Below are 21,677 nucleotides of genomic sequence, written 5' to 3'. Positions count from 1 at the left end.
TTTTCACTAAAGCTCAATTTTCCAAAAAACGTATTTTTTTTTTTTGATTTTCGAGATTTTTTTATATGTTTTAGGGGACAAAAATCCGCAACTTTTGAGCAATAGAGAAACATGGTCAAAAAAATCTGCCACCGAGTTATGAATTTTTGAAAAAATAGTGATTTTTGGAAAAAAACGAAGTTTCATGCAAAAACAAGTTTGACATTATTTTTTAATGCAAAATTGAATTTGCAATCGAAAAGTACTGTACAGATTTTTTGATAAAGGGCTCCGTTTTCAAGATATGGTCACCGAAAGTTTGATTTTAGCGAAATATTTGCAGTTTTTCAATTTTTAAAAATAGTGACCATGAGTGACCATTTCTAAAAATATTTTTTTGAAAATTTCAGAAAATTTGCTATAAAATTGTCTAAGAGACATTGAAGATTGGACCTCGGGTTGCTGAGATAGAACCGCTTTAAGAAAAAGAAACACGAAAATTGAAGTTTTCTAAATCTCACCAAAACAACCCACCATTTTCAAATGACCATATCTCAGCAAATAATGGTCCGATCATCAATGTTAATACATGAAAAATTCGTGAAATTTTCCTATCTTTTCGAAAAAAATATTTTGAATTTTTTAAAATCAAGACTAGCATTTTAAATGGGCGTAATATTTAATGTTTGGCCCTTTTAAAATGTTAGTCTTGATTTAAAAATCATGGTCATGGTCGTTCATGGTCACCCGCGACAGACACGGACGACAAAACTAAGAAAATCGTAAAAAGTAAACTTTTTTTCGTAAAATCGCGATAACTCGCGATTGTTATAAGCAAACCCCTTATGTTCAAAAATCAAAATCTTTGTAATTGCCTGTTCTACAACTTTGTAGAACATTGTTACACTCTAAAAAATAGCCCTGCAAAGTTAGAAAAAACACGAAATTTTAAAATGAAAATTTTTGTTCTAAATGAAAAAATGACCTTTCTGGGTCAATGTAGATTTGAAAAGTACATTAAATTTCCCATAAAATGACATGTTCCAAAAATTTGTACAGTCGAGTAACGGAAAATGGCAGAGTTTTTCAAACTTTTTTAGTGTTTTTTTCTTGATGAAAAATACGGAATTCTGAGTACGCCATCAAATCGGCCGTCTAATTTTACATAAAAGTCTTTTTGGCACCAAATTTCTATCTCATCACCGTTTCAGGCTGCAAATTATTGAAAACACCTCTTTTTTCGCATGTTCATAACTTGGAATGGGGTCGTACCGCCCCACCGTCACGAGATATCAAAAAACGGACCTCGGATTCGTGATCAGGGACAAAAGTTACCCCTTAGGACAAAGTTTCACGCAAATCGAAGGAGGGTCGGGGCAACTGCTGTGTGAGTTGGCGGAGAATTACTCACATATAAAACAAGAGAAGTGAAGTTTTTCGTAGAACAAGAGTTGCTCAAAATGAACACGGCAAAAATAAAAGATTTCGAAAAAATGGGCAGTACAGGGTTAATTGATATTTTACACACAGAACTCCTTATAGATATTTTTTACTTTCTGATTGTCTCAAGAAAGCAATTATTTAAGGCAATTTTTCAGCTAATTAGATTTTTCGTTGCTATTTTATACCTGTTTTCTTGTGATTTTTTTCTCAAAATTTAACTGTTCTGTTTTTACTTATGAACTCTTTGTATACTTCTTGTATCTTTTTTACATGTACTCGCTAGAGCCACCACTTTCCTGGTTCATAAATAATAATCCAATCTGAAATTGGGAAGGCACAGGTGTCGCTGGGTCGTAAAATTTAGCCACCTTTATCATCCTCGAAAGAAGGGAACACGTGAACACGGAAGGACAAAAAAACGTATCGTAACCTTCTCCGAGGGGTGTCAACGTACGAGGATGATTTAGAACTCGGACCACTTGCTGAATATTGGACAATATTTGATAAAACTTTAAGCGCCTAGCTCGGTTCCCTTGTTCCAAGGCGCGCCGACCGAATTTACGACCAATTTCGAGGCGGTGTCCTAAGTAACCATTCCTCCGGACTGCTCGTCGTAAATAAGGAAACCGGATGAATAATAAATCCGAGATTGCCTCTCCGGCCAGGGCGTAGCTTAGCATTCGAGCAGTGCAACGAGCCATAAGGACGACACAAATCTTCCGAATGCACGAAGACGTATGTCACTACTGTGTCTCCAAAGGTGGTCTGCCGACTTGGGACCTGCTTCCTGTCGAGTCCTCGGAGATACACCCCGGGATTCCAAGTAATCTCCTTCTCTGTGCAATAGAATGTAAATTTTGTGCTTGTATTATTTATTTCATTTCCCAAGCCCTCGAAAAATTCTTATTCGCTCAAAACTGAACAAAATTGCATGCGATTCACTTTGTTCGATGTTCACAGTTTCCCCAACCATCGGGAAACTTTTCCCCCACACGGAATGTCATTCCGGGCGAGTTTCGTGCAGCCGTTTAGTATTTCATTTACAATATCTCTCGCTGGCAGGCAAGCTTCCACTGGAAAATGCAGCGCGTCGTTCCGCCCAGCGTTTTTCCTCCGGTTGCCCGGGAGAGGAATGCATAAAGAGCATTTATTGCACGGTCTCGCACTGCTTTTGCCGAAAGTTTTGTACCCCTGATGTCGGCGTTCTTTCCATTCTTGGCATATTTCTCTTCCTGGAGAGATCTTACATGGTGATGTGGTGAATAAGTGTGGGAATGGTTGAATTTGTGTTCCAGAACGAGATTGCACATTTGAAGCTGGGCTGGCATTTTTGTGTTGCACTGCAATTTTATTTCCTTGTTAAGAATTGCAACACAAATCAAATTCAGATAATGCTCAATCTGTGGACTAAAACTTCATGCTTTTTTTAAAAAAATTGAAACTAGCATTCAAATTAGTGCTAATTACCCCAGTCGCACCTGCCGCAAAAATCCACCGTCGTCAGCTCAACGCGCGTTGATTGTTTTGAGAGAGGGCAAAAGACCCCCCTGTGGCACACTCCGCCCACTTTACCAAATCCCGATGTCACCGGGATTGCATTGTGGTGGTGGTCCACAAAGTACACAAAATTAGTCCCATTTGCACAGCTCAGCGTCTCGCACATCCGTCGTGTCTGCGGTTGGTCTTTTCTGTCGACGTTGTGGATTATCCGGCGAACTTTTCCCCTTCTCACCGGCAGCAACGGTAGTGTTGCCAGAAAGCATTTAATTAGTTGGAAACGAGCAAATCCCTGTTCTCTGACAAACTCCTTCGTGCGATGGTTTGCGCTCGTAATCCGCTGTGACTTAATCCTCGCCATCAACGCCAAAGATGAGCAACTCGTTCCATGACCTGGCTCTTGCTCTCCAGCTCCTGCTCCAGAATCCCCGTATATCTCTTGATCCTCTTACGAGAAACGACAACTTTGGGAAAGTTTATCTTGCCTCGAACCAAAAGCTAACAATTTGTCCCCCTTCTCCCATTTTTTTTTTGTTCTCTCTCTACTTGCAGTTTTATGCACCGTGATACCCGACCTGCCCCGCTCATCCACTGCCGGATGCTGAGCAACGGAAAACCCGTGGAACCGTCCCCGGCGCCCGACCACCGGTCCGAGGCCCGGCTCCGGATCGACCCCAAGGTGCTGGTCTTTGTCGAGACGACCTACTCCCGGCTGGGCCGGGACATTGCCGAGCTGCTCGTGTACAACCGGATCAAGTGAGTACCTAACCCCCCCTCCTCCCTTCAAAATGCAAGCAAGATTCGAAAATCCCGAAACCGAACAAAATCGTTTCGGGGCGAAAATTAGACAATCTTCATCAATTCTTGTTTGCCCGTTAAACGGTGCTAGTTTATGGACGGGATTACGGACTATATGTGTGTATGGGGGGGGGCTCTTTCGCTCCCCCTGCCATTGGGGGGAAAGTCGCATATGGTCCTTTCGTGAGCAAACACAACGATGCCATCAGGGCTACATTTGGCCATCCGGGAGGGAAAGATTCCCATGTAAGGCTTGGCTTGGAGGGAAATTGGACACGATTTGTTTTGCTTTATTTTATGTTTAATCATTAAATGGACAGAATATAATTGAAAAAAATGTCATCATTAAATATTCACTAAAATGCAACAGGACATTATTGCGATTATTTAATTAGTAAGTTAGTTAGTTTTCTTGAATAATTATGAAAAAATAAATATTATTACAAAAATTCTATTTATTTCTTGAAACCATAAATCGGGCATATAAACAGAATTCTTAATTTTTATTCTATTATTTTTATCAATTATACTGAATTCCCAGAGTGAGCATTTCTCCCAAAAAATTTATTGAAAATTGAATTTATTTTTTTTAATTAAATTTTGTGAAAACTTTTTTTAAGACCAAAAAAGACACTTTGCATAATTTACTCGTCCAAACAAAAAGGCTGTTAAAAATTCTGTGTGTCATTAGAACGGATTTTATGATCTGTAGATTTTGCTTAGTATTTCTCGGAAAATGAAAGTTACAGTTTCGAAAAAAAAAAATAATTTTATTTTGTTCGTCTTTCCACACAAATTTCATTTGACAGTGCCAATCTTGAAAAGATTTTTTTGCAATTCCGTCGTGAAACTACTTACTTTTCCTGTCATTCTTGAACGACGAAATAGCCTACTTTTCTGTACCAAAAATAACAGAATCGAATAGCAACACTTTTCAAAATAAATGCTGAAAAGTTCTACTTTTCAGCACTTGTTTCGAAAAGTGACACTTTTCAACATTTTTTTGATTTAAACGATTTATTGACAAAATACATAAAAATTAGACTTAAAATTTCACTCAATCGGTGTTTTTCGGAATTGCAAAAAATGTTGTATGGAACTCTTTGCAAAACATGTTTTTTTCAGCACTCTTCGTATTTATCCAACTCGGTGAACCTCGTTGGATAAATGTACGACTCGTGCTGAAAAAATCCTCTTTTTGCAACTTGTTGCATAAACTACTATTTTACTGCCGAAAAGAAGTCGAAAAAGTGATGTTTTTATCCAAAGTTTTTTTAATTTTCAAAAGGTTGATAAAATTTTAGCGAAATTAGAAAAAAAATTTGTTTGTAATTTTCACACAATTAATTAATGGATCAAATCAAATTTGGCTCATTATGTCTATAAAAAAATCGAAGAGGATATCGAGTTTTTGTGATAAAAAGTTTTGTTTAAAGTGGGTTTTTTAGTGTATTTTTTCTGAAGTGCAAATAATGACCACACAGAAAAAAAAAGTTGAATTTTGAAAGGTTGAAAATTTGGTCTTTTTTGTGTAATATGACTGTGTAAAAATGTGAACCTGATATGTAAAAATGTAAACCTGGTTAATATTCATCAAAAACTGATGAAGGTAAAATAATCATTTTTTACACAAAATCTGTTTCCTGATGAATATTACCCTCATTTTTGTCTGTGTAGGGTTAGTGAAATTCACGATTTCGCGGATAGTGTGAAATTCGTGAAATTCAACATTTTTTGTGAATTACCGTGAAATTCATGGATTTTCTTAAATCTGTTTAAAAAATATCAAATATGCATGCTTAAAATAAAAACTTGCCTTTAAAACATTTATTCAATAAACATTTTACAAACCAGACATGGTTATCCAAAGGTCTTTGAAAAATTTAACTTCAGATAATCGAACTATTTTTGATTGTCGACCTTAACTATGGTGTCGATGATTTTGAAAATAAAAACGCACTTTGTAACTTTATGGCCAATACACTATCCAAATATTACTAAAATTGGGTCGCAAAAATCGAATTCATTGTTAAAAGTAAGAAAATACATAAAAACAAAAGAAAATGACATAAACTTCGGATAATCGAGGCTTCGGATAATCGAGTCAGGATTTCGCTTATTTTTGAGTTTTGAATTTAATTTGTCACTTTTAAACTGTTTCCTAGTTTTGAATTTTTGAACCGCAGATCAGAAATACCCGTAGCATTCCGGGATTTTTATATATCTTCATCAAAACTTTGTAATTTTATTTTCCCAGCAGCATGTAATGGATACTTTTCGCCTTCAATTAAAAAAAGTAAAATTGGTTTTTCAGTTGTTTTTCTTATTTTAGGTACCGATACATGTTTTTCTAAATACTTTAAAATGCTGCTTTTATCGTCACTTTAAGCACGATTGGGCTCGTTTAAAATTATTTTTTGCAATTCTGTCGTAAAACTACTTACTTTTCCTGTCACTTGTTTTGAAAAGTAACACTATTCAACATTTTTTTGATTTAAACGATTTATTTACAAAATACATGAAAATTTGGCTTAAAATTTCACTCAGTGTGGGTTTTTTTGGAATTGCAAAAAAAAAAATGTATGGAACTCGTTGCAAAACTTGATTTTTTCAGCACTCTTCGTATTTATCCAACTCGGTGAACCTCGTTGGATAAATGTACGACTCGTGCTAAAAAAATCCTCTTTTTGACTACTATTGAAAGTCAGTAAAATTTCCATGCACAATTGTGATTCTATTATTTTTTTCGTGAAAACTCAGATGTTTGTAAAATGAAAACTAATGATAGTATTGAATGTGCTAGTAAAACTCCGTGTAATATCAATTTTACTGCCGTTTTATGTTGATGGCAGGGTTGCAAAAGAAAATGGAAGATTGAATGACTTGAGCTTTACAATAATATTTTAATGATGACAACGAGCCATTTCCTGCCCCGTAAAATTTAGTATTTGATAATTTGATGGCCCCTTGAAGGGGCAAGGTGCACCAAATCATCAAATATCGTGGAAATTTCACGATTTAGTCCCAATAAAATTCCAGAAAATGACTGATTTTCAAGATTAAATACTATCTGGAAGTTTTCAGCTTGAAAAATCACTTAGCTTTTGAGCTGAATATATAATGAAGTGTACAACAATCTTTCCGATTGTTTAACATAAGATTTTAAAGGTTATTTTCGCCATTTTTACGCTCCATGAAATTTCCGTGAAATTTGGTGTTTTCGATTGGTGGTTTTGAGTAAAAATTCACTAAGCCTTAAATGACCTACAACTTTGCTGACTTCAACTCCAAATCGATCAGAGAATCCCTTCTCGAGAAACAGATTTTGAAGTTTTTCATAGCACTTTTTTAATGAACAGCACGCAAATGTGTATTGAGACTTGTGGGATATTTTCCAAGTTAAAAAAATACATTATGCTTTTCCTTCATGAAATATGTTTCAACTGAAAAAAAATAATTTAAAAAATCGCAAATTTCAATTTGAATATGCCTAAAACTTTGATACGAAGTTTTTTCTTTAAAAAAAGTGTAGGGCAATTTACGAATGTTTTAAATCATTGTTTGATCATATTTTTGTAAATTTTCAAAAATCATGTTTTTTTTAAACTGTAGCATAAATCTGATATCAGATTTGGCACCAGCCATTGCCATATCAAAAAAATATTAGATTTCTGAACATGTTATTCAGATCACGTTCCATTTTTCTTAGTCCCATCTTTTTCATCATCCCCACCAGTGGCCAGTGCCCTACTTTCTCCTCCTGTCATCGCCCTGCCATAAAGCTTGTTACAGTTTCGAAAAATGGTACCCATCACTGCAATGCTCTGTATGTGTTTCCCGGAGCCCTGCAACCATGCAGCACTGTGCACCATCACCAGAGCATTCACAGGCAATCGTACGAGCGGAATCGAATTTTAAAACACAAAAGCTGCAAAACCGGCCCTCCCTCCCTCCGGATGGCTAAACGACGACGCTTTTTCGGAATGCATTTGTTCCGGGCATCAGAAAATATGGTTATTTAATCCGATCGTTATTTGCATGAGCCCAGGAAGTAAATTACTATCACTTGTGTCTTTGTGTGTTTCTGGACCGGCTTTGGTCCTCCTCCTTGGATATGCCCTCCGGGCACAAAAACAGAACACAGCACTTCGAACTGTAGTCCATGTAGTCTGGTGTCCTGGATGCCCTCTTGCGTGGGCTCCGGAGAGCAGATCTTTGCTTACTTTTCGCAGCAAAGTCCGGACCAACAAGGATGCAACGAGATGAAGGAAATTTAACCACGCAAATACCAAACTGAGCTTTTGTGGGGTGGGAGGAGGAGTCGATGTTTACTAGTTCTCGGACCAGTTGGACAATCGGTCACCACATCCAGCAGGATGCCGCCGGGGAAAGCAATCAGGTCCATTAGGAGCAAACAGAGTTGGGTTTCTCTCTTTCTTCCAGTTAGAAAAGCACACCAGAACCGAACCTCGAAGCTGCATGTCTTTTATTAATTTGAAGCGATTTTGGAACCCCAAAGTTACATGGGATTTGGTTACGGGCTTTGTTTTCTCACCATTCTTCCCCGAGGGAGGTTTCGTCCTTCCTCTGCTGGAGCCACCACCACTTTATTCAAGCTGGATCTTTGTACCAAAGGACACCCAGCAGGACACACTGAACGAGCAGTAAAGTTGAAGTTGCCAAGCTGCAGTGCAGTAATCCTTCTAGTTTACATGAAATGAGAGCAATTTTATTTCAGGGATTACAGCTGGAAATTTAATGAACAGAAATTGCTGGAAAATGTGGGATCCATAAACATTTGCAATTATCTTTCAAAATTGTGAAAATACTAAAGAGACGAGTTGTTCATTTTTAATATCTAATGCTTAGTTCGTACTTCATCAGTGTTTTGTAGTAGGAAACTATAAGTTTTATACATCATCAACATCAACAAACATGTGTGAAAACTGCAATGTCTGCTTAGCAGCTCTTTTTCAATTAAGATTTTATCTAAGCTCCAACTCTAATCTCCCTAATTGATAGCCATCTCGGTCTGTTTTATTAGCTAGAAACTTCCAATCAAAGGGGAAAACTTTCCCTGTTGCACTTTTCTCTAAGCGAAAAGTTCAAAAACTAACCCATCCAAACATTGACTGTGTCGGTACGAACAAACCAGATTAAGTACTCAAACTGAAAACACTGCAAACCGTAAACTTTCGACTTTTCGTTTTTCGAGCTGCATTTTCCGGTTCAACCGGAAAGAGGGAGAGTAAACTTCACAAAACACAAGCACCTCTCTGATTTCTAGATCCAGGCGAAAACAAAAACCGAAAAGTTGCACACTTTCAAACTGCAACTTTTTCCACGCACACACTACTGTCTGCAACCCGGAGACCACCCGGACAGAGGGACCCATGCCCGAGCGGTGTAATCAACAGGAAGATCTGCGCCACGAAAAGACTATCTCCGCTATCCGGGGCTCCACACTCTTGCTTCCACCCTCAACTCAGCTTTAGATTCTGTGGAATCTTCCTTCATTTCCTGATCCTGGCTGCAGTGCCGAATCCTCATTGAATGAACACAAAACTTTCTCTTCCGATTCGGTTCCAAGGGGTTGTCTCATTGCTCGGACAGACCAGTGAGAAAAGCTGGACTTTTGTGGAAATTTCAACGGAAAGCTTGCCTGAGGGTTGTTTTAAGGAAATAGGAGTTAGGAAAGACTTATTGTTAAAACAGCTTTTGAAAACTGCCTTTTTCTATTTCTTTTTTTTTTGATAATATTTGTTGCATTTTTAAAAAGTTAATTGGAATTTGAATAATTTCCCTTTAACTTAAAAGGTTGTTTACCTTTCTTTGTTATTAAATTTGTATTATAGGTACTTCTTTACAACAAATAAATCAAAACTCATGAATATATCGGTTTATCGAAAGTTAAATTGAAAGATTCAAAATGCTCTGTTTGATTTGACAAAAAAATATTTTTGAAGGTATTCTTAGTAGTTGACAATCGATTGCATTGTTTTTTTTATTAGAATTTTCAGCAATAATTTTCATTTTGCTCCCCGTTTTTCGATGATTTTTTTCAAAAATAGCCTTATCTGAAAATGGAAAATGAAGTAGCAATGTTTTGTTATCAATCATTATTTCCTTCTATATAAGATTCAACCCCGTATCTAGACGGTCTATGATCTGAAAAATTGCAAACAAACAATTTTAAACTAATTTTTAAACTGCAATAGGCATTGGAAAGAAGCACCATTTACTCTTTTGACAATTCTGGGTTTGATGATTTCACTTGTTTCATTCAAGATTCCCAAAGCTTTGGGAAAAAATCCGGGGTTGTTCCATTTTTTTTGCGATTTGAGAACCCTTTACAAAGGAAAAGCTCCTTTGAAGTTCCTCTGCAACACAAATTTTTTTCAAAAAACTGGGAAACTATGAGCTTAAGGTACATAAAATAAAACTTGTTACGCCTTTTTTTATTTAAAAAAAACTGCGAAATTTAAAAAATAAACTAAAAGTAAGACGAGCTAAATACATTTTTGTACAGCTTAAAACGTTGAACGTTGAATATCTTATCAATAAAAACAATTTCGAATATTTAAAATTAAATTTAATTTATTGAAAGGACTAAAAACATTTCTGGACTTTTTTTTAAAAAAAGGTCCAATAAACCAAATTTCCAGTTTTTGCATTTTGGGTGTTTTTGAAACCGCCTGGAGTCAGGGTATTAAAAAACACCCAAAAAGCAAAAACTGAAAATTTGGTTTATTGGACCTTTTCAAAAAAAACTCCAGATTTGATTGGGCAGTTTTTAATGGTGAGCATGACTTTCAAATTTCGCATAATTTTTTTATCATTGAGGTCTAGTTACTGTCTAATTAAGGTCTCTCACTGTCTATGCTCATAATTGCAATTGTCCAATCAACAAATTCGAAAAAATAAACGTACGTGCATAATTGAAGCACAGGGCATATGGGATTTTGGCTATATGGGAGACATTGGCTATAATCGAATGAAAAGTCATGCAAAAATAAAATAGTATTTTGGAATTGGGAAGATGGCAGCTATCCATTGTAATTATTGTCACATGATTTTTTTTACAAAAATACGCATTTTTCCTGTATTTAAAAAATGCAATTTTACTCAAAACACCTCAAAATATATGTTATTGCAATATGGGTATAAAATAAACGTGTTTTTGTCATACATTTTTCTTGCATTTTTTTAAAGAAATCTGAAAATTTTCACAAACTACGTATTTTTGAAAAAAAAAAACATAAAAATTTAATTTTTTGCAAAATTGTTTTCAAGTGATTGGGATTTTTTCATACATTTCGAATGTAATAACAACATTTTTTGGAAATACTCGACATTTTCACAAAACTACGTATTTTCGAAAAAATACTCAAAATTTCAGTTTTTTTTGCAATAAGAATATCAAATGATCGAGACTTTTTCATACATTTGGAATGTAATAACTTTTTTTTTTGAATTACTCAAAATTTTCACAAAACTACGTATTTTCGAAAAAAAACTGCAATTCGAATGTAATAATATCCTTTTTGAAGATACTCCAAATTTTCACAAAACTACGTGTTTCTGAAAATGAAAACACTCAAAATTTTAGTTGGGTAGCAAATGATCGGATTTTATTCAAACATTTTATGTGTAAAAAAATTGGAAATTTTAAGTTTTAGGTTTAAGTTTTAGGAAAAAAAAACAAATATAATTTTGTTTAAAAAATAAGTATTTAAAAAATGTTATAGCTTTCCAAATTTATAAAAATATCTTGATCATTTAAAACCCATATTGAGGAAAATTGAATTTTTGAGCATTTTTTCGAAAATACGTAGTTTTGTGAACATTTTGAGTATTTAAAATAAATGCTGCTATATTCGAAATATATGAAAAAATCCAAATCACTTGATACCCACATTGAAAAAACTGAAACTTTGAGTATTTTTTCGAAAACACGTTGTTTTGTGATTTTTTTTAGTATTTTCAAAAAATGTTGTTATGATATTTTCAGTTTTGCAAAAAAATTGAGCATTTTCAAAAATTTGTGTTATAACTTTCGAAATGTATGAAAAAATCCCGATCGTTTGATACCCATTAGGGTGTTTCATCCAAACAAAAAAGTTCTCAGAATCAGGCAAACCGAGGTTCCCCTAGTAGAGGATATCCATAGGGACTCTCATGCCAAATACCAGCCCATTTGGTTGAGAATTGGCCTGTCCCCAGCAATTCAAAGTTTACATGTAAATTACTATGGGATTTTTATGCTTTTCGTTCAATCGTTCCTACAGGTCTGGGGACAACATGGATTCACTCGGAATAAAGACAGGTGTGTAGGGGATGGTCCAAAGAACAAATTCCAGAAGGAATTAGGGTTGTCCATTCTGTCCCCAAGGTGCGCATTGGATCGACGCATTGATTCGTTGATTCTGGAGACACCGGACGTCGATCCAATGCGCACCTTGGGGACAGAATGGACAACCCTAATTCCTTCTGGAATTTGTTCTTTGGACCATCCCCTACACACCTGTCTTTATTCCGAGTGAATCCATGTTGTCCCCAGACCTGTAGGAACGATTGAACGAAAAGCATAAAAATCCCATAGTAATTTACATGTAAACTTTGAACCGCTGGGGACAGGCCAATTCTCAACCAAATGGGCTGGTATTTGGCATGGGAGTCCCTATGGGTATCCTCTACTAGGGGAACCTCGGTTTGCCTGATTCTGAGAACTTTTTTGTTCGGATGAAACACCCTAATACCCATACTGTAAAAAACTAAAATTTTTAATTTTTTTTTAAATACGTTTTGTGAAAATTTTAGTACCTTTTTTCAAAAAAAACTATTACTATCGAAATGTATGAAAAATCCCGATCATTTAATACCAATATTGCAATAACAATAATTTTGAGTATTTTTTTTTTCGCTCCAAAACTCACACTTTTTCAAAAATGCATGATCCATTTGCGTAGAAGATCTAATCTAATCTTATCTATTCTAATCTTATCTAACTACCAGTCCGACGAAAGCATGCAGGAATGTTTTGTGATTGGATTACGCCCAAGCAATTTTCTTGTCATTATTAATAATTGCAATACATACAAAAAATCTCAAATTTAAGTGGCCAGCCCTACAACGTTGTGTTTACCGCAGAGAGCATTCTGAGAACGGATCACATTTCACAGAATCTACAGGAAAGGAAGGATGCGTGAACATACCGTATCAAACCCTCCGAAGTATGATCCATCCGCGCAAAATTAACTTTTTACTCCCCCAAAAAAATAAGAAATTATGAAACTAAAAAAAATAATTTTCGGAATTTCATGTAATGCTAAAATCAAATAAAATAGTGGGTATTTAGTTTTCCTTGTGTCTATTGCTGATAGTCCTAATGACGGCAGTAGCGAGCTAACATTTTTCCAGAAATTTAAAAATCATTAGATCCTCTCTACTTTGTTCTCTTTTGTGTGCAACTCCACCGTGGAAAAGTGGACCGAACCCAGTATGAGATGCGCAAAATACACTCGAACCGAAAGGCACCGTACAACCACCGATCGCCAAGAGGGAGGAAAGTTCAGTGGGAAGCATTTCGGCCCGTCGATGTCGATGTGAATCGCTGACACTTTCAAGTGGGAAATCTTGTTTACAAAATTGCTTCGACGATTTTTGAGGACTTTTTGATTTTCATTTTAATCCACATTTTTTTCTCATCCAAACTTTGGGCTGCTTTTCCAACCTGATGCAAATATTTACCTTGTTAAATAATATTCCCTGTTTTCATCCCGAAAACCACATAAACCCTCCATATTACCGCTTCAAACGAAGCGATGGTTTAGGTGGTGGTGGTGGTACGCTGGTGGTTGAGTTGTAAACACATGTTCCAGACCTGCTCCAATGTCGCCTTTCCCTCAACACCGGGATCTCCCGGCAAGCAAACATGGTACACGTGTACTTGCAGGATCCGTTTATTCGTAACCAACCAACCTGGTACACGGAAAACAAATCCATTCTCGCCTGAAAATATTTACTGGAATAAAAAATTACCATAATTTAAAAAATAGAAGTTATTATTAATATTATTTTTATATCAGCGTATTCAACAAAAGTGCTCCCATGAGTACTCTCTGTGAGAGAAATCCCGCTTAATATGGCGTCCATTTTTTCAGATGACTATTCAAGAATTTAAACCAAATCTTTTCCGTGTATCCGTCCTTGAATTGGTGTACCCACAGAATTCGCAAGGTCTCCTGAGAAGGGGACGAAATCTGTTTGTACGGAAGCACACAGTCGAGCACCCAATACGTATGGGACAACGCGTGTGGCACAGAACGGAACGACAGGCTGCGTTCTCAGGTGTAAATAAACCCTACTTTCCCACTGCTTCAAGTGGTCCTCCGCACAGTTAACCACACTTCCAGTAGCTGGGTGTGCAGAATCGTGTACTCATCATCGTCCTTTCACCTGTGCCGGTTCTTTTGAGAATGAAGTAATCCTGAGCTTTCAGGTTCGATGGTCATTGAAGGGTGCCAAGGTGATGATGGTGAAGATGGTGCTTCCTCATGTATGGAGTCAAATTGTTTAGCACTTGCTCCAGTAGAAAGCAAAATATTCTTAGAGCTTGTTCAGATGGCACAAAAAGGACGACGGAATGTTGCTCTTTGTACACCTCCCAGAAATGCATTCATGTCTTCATACAGATGCTGAGTAAGCTGGAAAACAATAGAGATACATATGTGAACACGTAGTAGTGTCATGGTACATCACTCACTGAATTTAAAAAAAATATCTGTGTTACGAATTTCAACTATAATATTTTCACAAAAATACACAAATAATAATTTCAAATAATATTTATTCTGATCACACTATTCTTCTTATTGAAGAGCAAACGTTCAGAAACTAGTTTTTTTCCAAATGCAACCAACCGGCACACGCTGTTCCAATTGAAAAACAAGCATCGCCTTGCTCGACGAAACGGAGGAGACCAAAGGTCCTGTACCTTCCCACAAATACACACACACACGAAACCATTCCCAACAAGGATGTACTCGAAAAGAATGTTTGGTACACAAGCTTTCCAGGACCTCGTCTTTTATGTTGTTGTTGTTGTTGCCGAGTCGTACAAAGATGAGTTTCGTTCGCTCAGTAATGCTTCTTTGCAGGGTTTCTCAAGCGAGTAATGCTCTCCTCCGCACTGAATGCTGAATAGATGCTGCTTACCTTTTGGGGCAGGGTATTTGCCGACTCGCTCTATCTGTTGTGTGAGTGGAAAAGTGTTCCAATAATGAATACCGAAGAGAGTCGGTAATGGAGCGGAAAACTTGTTCGTTTCGGTGGATCTGTGGAATTTTTTTAGAGTTCCAGATTTGATTTCAAATTTGCATAGAATAATCTATAATGACACACATTTGCAGTATAATTTTTTTTGAGTGCAAGCAAAAAACAACTCAAGTACTTCACGATGCAAACATTGTAAAATGGGAGCTGAATGTTTATTGTTCCAACCATGGCTTGGAATTTTACCACATGACTGCAGTCTAATTGATATCTTCTGTAATATATTCAAAGCCCAGATCGTTACAGCTGTAGTCTGACAACCAACTTAATCGAATCCGATGAATGATGCATTAGATAAAATCTTTCCTTCCACAAAATCCTGAGATGGACGATGGGTTACCATAACCTTTCTACCACAATTCCGTATAATTCTGCATTTAAATGCAGCCTATCCCGTTTGAAAAGCTTCCACTCCAATATCCAATCAATCGTTTATCCCTGGATGATACTGATTGCAACTGCATCGAATTTATTAAGGTTATGTAAAGTGCTTCTTTCTGAATTTATTTACATTCACTCAAGAGCAGCACAATCGGTTTCTATCGATCTGACCATTAGTGCGCACAAAGTCCTCGCTGTATGGGGGGGGAATGGAACTCTTCCCCGATATGGATATGTTTGCGCTCAAATTAGTGGCATCCATATCGCACCCACATGGAGTGCGGTCCCCACTACTACTGGACCAAATTAGATTTTTGCCGGATAAATGGGCGATGGGATTGGCTTTTTTATGATCACCATCGGTGGCTAGTAGGTACACAGCTAAAAAGTAGTAATCTAGCTGCGTGTAAAAGGGGTGTACCCCATTTGGCATAATGGACATTTGGCATAACGGGTTTTCAAGATGGACGTTTGGCATAATGGACGTTTGGCATAATTGGTCCAAGACATCAGGGACGTTTGGCATAATGGACATTTGGCATAATGGACGTTTGGCATAATTCGTTCAAAACCCATCAAGGACGTTTGGCATAATTTTTGCTAGCTATTTTTTTCCATTTTTCTAAGCAGATAACTTTACTTTAAAAATGATTTTTGTTTTCAAGAAATCTAGTATTTTTGTCATTTTCTCCCAATAGATGTATTTTTTTTCCTTTTTTTTTTGTTAATAAAGCTTGAAAATGCAATTTTTCATAAATATAAAATGCATTTTTTTCATAAATATATAATATTGAGATTTGTCTTCTTTTGAAATATTTTGCAGCTAATTGTTTGTATTCAATTATTCCTTCTTTTATTTTAAATTCAACCTAACAAAGTAATGTAAGTTTTGCCAGTCTTTGAAATTTAGCAATAAAGATTTTATACTGTTTACACTTTTCCCTCCTTTTTCAAATTCAACCTAAAGAATGTATGTACATTTTGCTCTTCTTTAACGAAATGCATTTAAATTTTTTAAAGCAATTTGCTCTTCTTTTATTTTAAAGGTAAAATAAGGTAAAATCTCTCAAAAAATGTGCAGCCTGTTTTTTTTTTCAAAATTTTGCATTCATTGTTTTTATGCAATTTTTTCTTCTTTAATATTCATCCTTAATAAGGGATGTACATTTTTTCTTTTTTAAAATATTTGACAAATTAGTTATGAAATTTTCCCTTCTTTTATTTTAAATTCAACTTTTAGAAGGGAAAATCTCTAAAAACAATACTTTTTGAATATTTGACAATTAACTTCGATTATGAAATTTTTTATAGCATTTATATTTATTTATATAAAATTCAACTTATGGAAGGAAAAGTAAATTTAAAGATTCACATTTTGACACTCTTTAAATGTTTGACTATCGCAAAATTTTTATGTTTTTCACCTACCTCTCTTAAAAATAACATATAATCAGCATTTATTTTTTTTTTTTGGGCAGTTGTCCCTTCTTTAAGATTAGTATTGAATAAATAAATTCCAAATTCCATAAACAACTTTATTGCAAAAATTAAACCAACAAAGAAAAAATGTGCAGAAATTATATAAATGTTTAAAGACAACATCTATAAGAGAATTTCCCTTCTTCAAGTTAAATATAAAAAATGATGGGAAAATTGAATAAAAAAACTTAATTGCAAAATATCTAAAGAAAAGCAACATCGACATCCATTCACCCAAAATACAGGATCGAGAGTATAATTCCATCAAAATTTATAGAGAGCTCAATGCTAAACTCGATAGAATAATGGTACCAACTCACACCTGCAAAACAATTAATTTAATTAATTAATTGAAACAGTAAATCTGCAACAAGAGTCATACATCGATATCTGACTACTCTTGTGTCACCAAGCTGCTGTGGCCAAGGCAGTTTAGTCATTGAGTTAGTCTATTAAAGGTCTCTGGTTCAGTTCCCGTAGAGAACACTTTTAGTTTTGAAGGATGAACTTTTTCTTGAAAATGGACTCGAGGGCATAATTCTCTCGGTCATCTAGAACTGTGTTCTCTGTGTCTGTGAATCTTTCCGCTAGTCTCGTGTCGGATGAGTGCTGCCCAGTTCTGGGGTTTCTTTAGATTAAATTCGAAAAAGAAGGGAAAAATGTGAATTTATTTAGAGATTTCCTTCTTCAAGTAAAATTTTGATCACAAGAAGGGAAAATTGCATTATAAAAGCTCAATTGTCGAAAATTAGAAGTGGTTTTTTCATCATGAATTTCATATAAAAGGGAAAATTTTATTTAAAAAATTACTGCTAATTATATTGAAAGGGGAAAAATCTTAAGCTGACAAGAAATATTTTCTTCTTTATACTAATTATTTAATAAAAATATCAAAATTTCATTGAAAAGATTTATTGTGAATTATTCAAAAAGGAAAGAATTGACTATTGGGGAAAAAATATAGAGATACCTAATTTTTTATAGAAAAAAATGATAATCTCTTAAAGTAATATAAAAAAGATAAAAAATATACATTTTCGTTCGTGAAAATGACAAATACTTAACAAAAAAAAAACAAGCTAGTAATAATTATGCCAAACGTCCATTATGCCAAACGTCCTTGATGGTTTTTGAACGAATTATTCCAAACGTCCATTATGCCAAATGTCCATTATGCCAAACGTCCCTGATGTCTTGGACCAATTATGCCAAACGTCCATTATGCCAAACGTCCATCTTGAAAACCCGTTATGCCAAATGTCCATTACGCCAAATGGGGTACACCCGTGTAAAAGGCCTTTGTGTACAATAAATATTGCATTATTTTATGCAATTGTATGTGATTTTACACCCTGAAATATGTAGCTCATCAGTATGAAAACCTACTTGACCGAAATGTCAAGCCCTTATATGCGTTTATCCTTTCAGTTTTACATCGGTCTGATGGCCGAGTGGGCCAAGGCGCTAGTCCTTACTGTCGGTGCTTTGTTTGAATCTCGTCGGTTGTAACTATTTGTTTGGGTTTGCAAAAATTGTACATGCAGTGTGTAATATTAAGTGTTGAATGAAGCTGATGTGCATGCTTTTGCATGCGATTTTACCATCTCATTTTTTGCTGTGTAGGGAAGCTGAACGTATTTTGGGATTACAATTATTTGATTATTCTATACACACTTTTGTTATAACGCCCGATTTTCCAGGACTACCCAGAAAACAGGATTGTTTTACCAATTTCCCGAGAATTCCCGGAAAATCCTCGGGATGTTGCCTGTCCTGATTCTCGAATCTTGGCTGGCTCGGCAAAGTCAGATCCCCTTAAAAAAGTCAAACTGCTCATTGAGAAAAATGACCGGTAGATTTCAACTACAAAGTAAATGACGAGAGATGAGCAGAAACTTGCAACAGAGACCACAAATGACCTGAGAGTCGTTAAAGTGGATTGCTTTGCTATTTACACAGTAAAAAATGTCCGTGTAAAATCGCATGCAAAAGCATGCACATCACCTTTGTGAGCAAAAGCTTGTAATATTGTATGAGAAAACGTGTTTTTAAAAAGCATGTACGAAGGAAAAAAATATTTTGTTCACCACAAAATATATTCAATCCAGTGAGAGTTATATCCAGCTTACCAAGTCCGCGCCCCAACTCTCTCGGCTATCTCGCCGCTGTGAAATTGTCTGGATCAGTACCGATGTAGCTGTAAGTTCCCCATACATCGTATACAGTTAATACAGTATACAACGTACGGGAAAGCTAGTTGGTGTTGAATTCAAACATTCACAAGATAGCCGAGATGGTTGGGGCGTGGACTTGGTAATCTGAATACAACTGACAACTCTCACAATGATGTTGTTATTTTAAAGGTGTGCGATTTTATGTTTCGTACATCCTTTTTGTGTACACGTTTTCTCATATATTACATGCTTTTGCTCACAAAGGTGATGTGCACGCTTTTGCATGCGATTTTACCATCGGATTTTTTGCTGTGTAGCGGCGCACTGGATTTCTAATACAGAGGTTGTGAGTTCGATTCTTGTACCGGGATGACGAATTTGGAAAAAAAATAATGATGTCATGATTCAATATGTCAACAACCAACTGGCTATGAAAAAATCGCTTGGCGATTTATAAATCCATCATCTGAAAAAAAATCTGAAAAAATACACTGAAAGAAAAGTACACGCCACTTCTATGAGATTTTTCAACTTTTTAGTTTAAAAGTTTAATTTCAGGGTGACGATTTTTTTCTTTCAAAATGTTTGAGGAAATAGCCTAAGATGTTACAAAAAGACTCACGAAAAATGCGGAAAATTACCGGAAAGCTCGTCCGATTTCCCATAAGCTTGCCTTTGACCTCTTTTCAATTGGATATATAGGCTCACAGATATAAGCTTAATTACATTACTCATAACTGAAAATAGGATATCTTTCAGTATATTGAAATGGATGGTAGCATATGTTAAAACAGCAAGCCGAGAAAAACGCACTTCAAATTTGTCCCGCGCATAAGCTTACGTGTTAGAATTCTTCGAAAAAGGGAATTTTCTACGGTTTTCTGGAACAAAGTACTAAATTTTATTGGTTTTTCTGATAGGTCACAAGATTTCGAATCGAACTACATCATTACTTCAAAATTGACGAAATTACATATAAGACGGACTTGCTTTGAGCGGCAGTATAGAAATTGTCAAAAACCAATAAAAACCGCTGTATCTTCACAAGGATTTGACTTAGGACAATGGTCAACATCGAGACTTTTATGTAAAATTGTCTGGAGATTCGATTCCCAAAATTGGTTTTTGAATATTTTGTCGTCTAGACCAAATTTCAAAAAAACAGTTTTATTAAATGTTTTTTGTATTTTTTTAAGGAGAGAAATACCATCCTGCATTTTTTGTAGGTCTTTTTGTAACATTTTAGGCTATTTCCTCAAACATTTTGAACAAAAAAAAACATCACCTTAAAATTTTATTATTAAACAAAAAAAAATTAAAAATCTCATAGAAGCGGCGTGTATTTTTAGGTGATTTTTTTCAGAAAGCTCGTCCAGATTCCTACAAGTTTGTCTTAGACCACTTTTTAATACGAGATGCAGTAGGTAATATTCAAATTGTGTTTTTTTAAGATATCTTATTTTTTTTGAAAAGTTATATTTTGAAAATCACCCTAATCGTGAACCACTCTAATTTTCAACTAAACCTTCCCACTGAGAATTTTGGCTCGAGAGCCTGAATTGAGTCGAGGCTCGAGCCAGAATTCTCAATGGGTTTCTATTTGCAACAATCTTCTGAAAACAATGCTCCAAAACTTCACAATTTTTCAGAAAATCAATTTTCCACTTTATTTTGCGATCTGGACAGTATTAAAATTGAAACATTATTTGAATATTAATTACCGTTCAGTTTTTATTGCTGTGGAATGCTTAAATTTTTGTAATGTTATTTGAATAATTGGATCTTCGTGTTATATTTATGGATTTTTTGGACACAATCTTTGTTGTTTTGTTTAAACTCATTAAACTTCCATGGCTCTCTTTATACCACAACTAGGTATCGACGTTCGTGACTCGAAACACCTTTCTTGGGAGGTCCCCGCACATGTGGGGGCAGCATTCATACGGCTGGCTACTTCTGCTGCAGTAATATTTATTCGTTCGCCATAAATTCCGATAATGATAGCAGAAGGCGCCGCACGGTAGCAGAGGGAGAACAAAAACGAAGAACCGCACGGAACGGAAAAAGGCCAAGATGGGAACAGTAATTGAATTGTTTACAACAACATGTCCATTAAGGCCTCCTTCGCGCCGGCAAAACCGGTAGCTTTGGCTCGTGGATTAAGCGAACCGCCCGGGTTTGATGCACTTTTTTCGTTGTGGCACTGTCAATATGGGTGACCACGACGATGTCCCTACGCGCGCGCTCTGGCAAAGCTACCGCGGTGTCTCGTTTCGAGATTCTGTAAGAAAGGTTGTTTGAAAATACACGGTGAAAAGAAGAAGTTAAGGAAGGTAAGTGATTCTAACCTTAACATGCAGAAGCCTTGATATGCCCGGTCCGAACACTGCGAACGAAGAATAGCGTGGAATATCTTGCCAAGGAGTTGTACCCCAGATGGTGAAATGCATTACGACACGTGTAGGTGGACATTGTACTCTCTTCTTGAGGGTGAACACCGATAATCTTGTTATTGTTGCGAACAACGTGAAGCTTAGTTGCTTTGGATGGTCCTGGAAGAGGTTAAGCTAACTGGGTGAGATAATTTGAAGC

The 21,677-nt window shown here is 35.8% G+C and overlaps 2 protein-coding genes across 2 annotated transcripts in view; both read left to right on the top strand.

Moving 5' to 3' along the window:
- The window catches only part of LOC120430066 (leucine-rich repeat-containing protein 15-like), a 44,715-nt gene extending 24,042 nt beyond the window's left edge, over nucleotides 1-20,673 (top strand). The window contains exon 3 of the mRNA XM_052710867.1: nucleotides 20,662-20,673. The gene's annotated coding sequence lies outside the window, so the exon portion shown is untranslated. The remainder of the gene's footprint in view (nucleotides 1-20,661) is intronic.
- LOC120430033 (bifunctional heparan sulfate N-deacetylase/N-sulfotransferase) overlaps nucleotides 1-21,677 on the top strand; it is a 377,310-nt gene that overhangs the window by 329,061 nt on the left and 26,572 nt on the right. Inside the window, exon 5 of the mRNA XM_039595131.2 lies at nucleotides 3,472-3,675. Coding sequence (XP_039451065.1) covers nucleotides 3,472-3,675 — 204 coding nt within the window. The remainder of the gene's footprint in view (nucleotides 1-3,471; nucleotides 3,676-21,677) is intronic.

Source organism: Culex pipiens, chromosome 3 (assembly GCF_016801865.2).
Source record: "Culex pipiens pallens isolate TS chromosome 3, TS_CPP_V2, whole genome shotgun sequence".
NCBI classification, from domain to species: Eukaryota; Metazoa; Arthropoda; class Insecta; order Diptera; family Culicidae; genus Culex; species Culex pipiens.
This window is presented reverse-complemented; position numbering and strand designations above follow the sequence as displayed.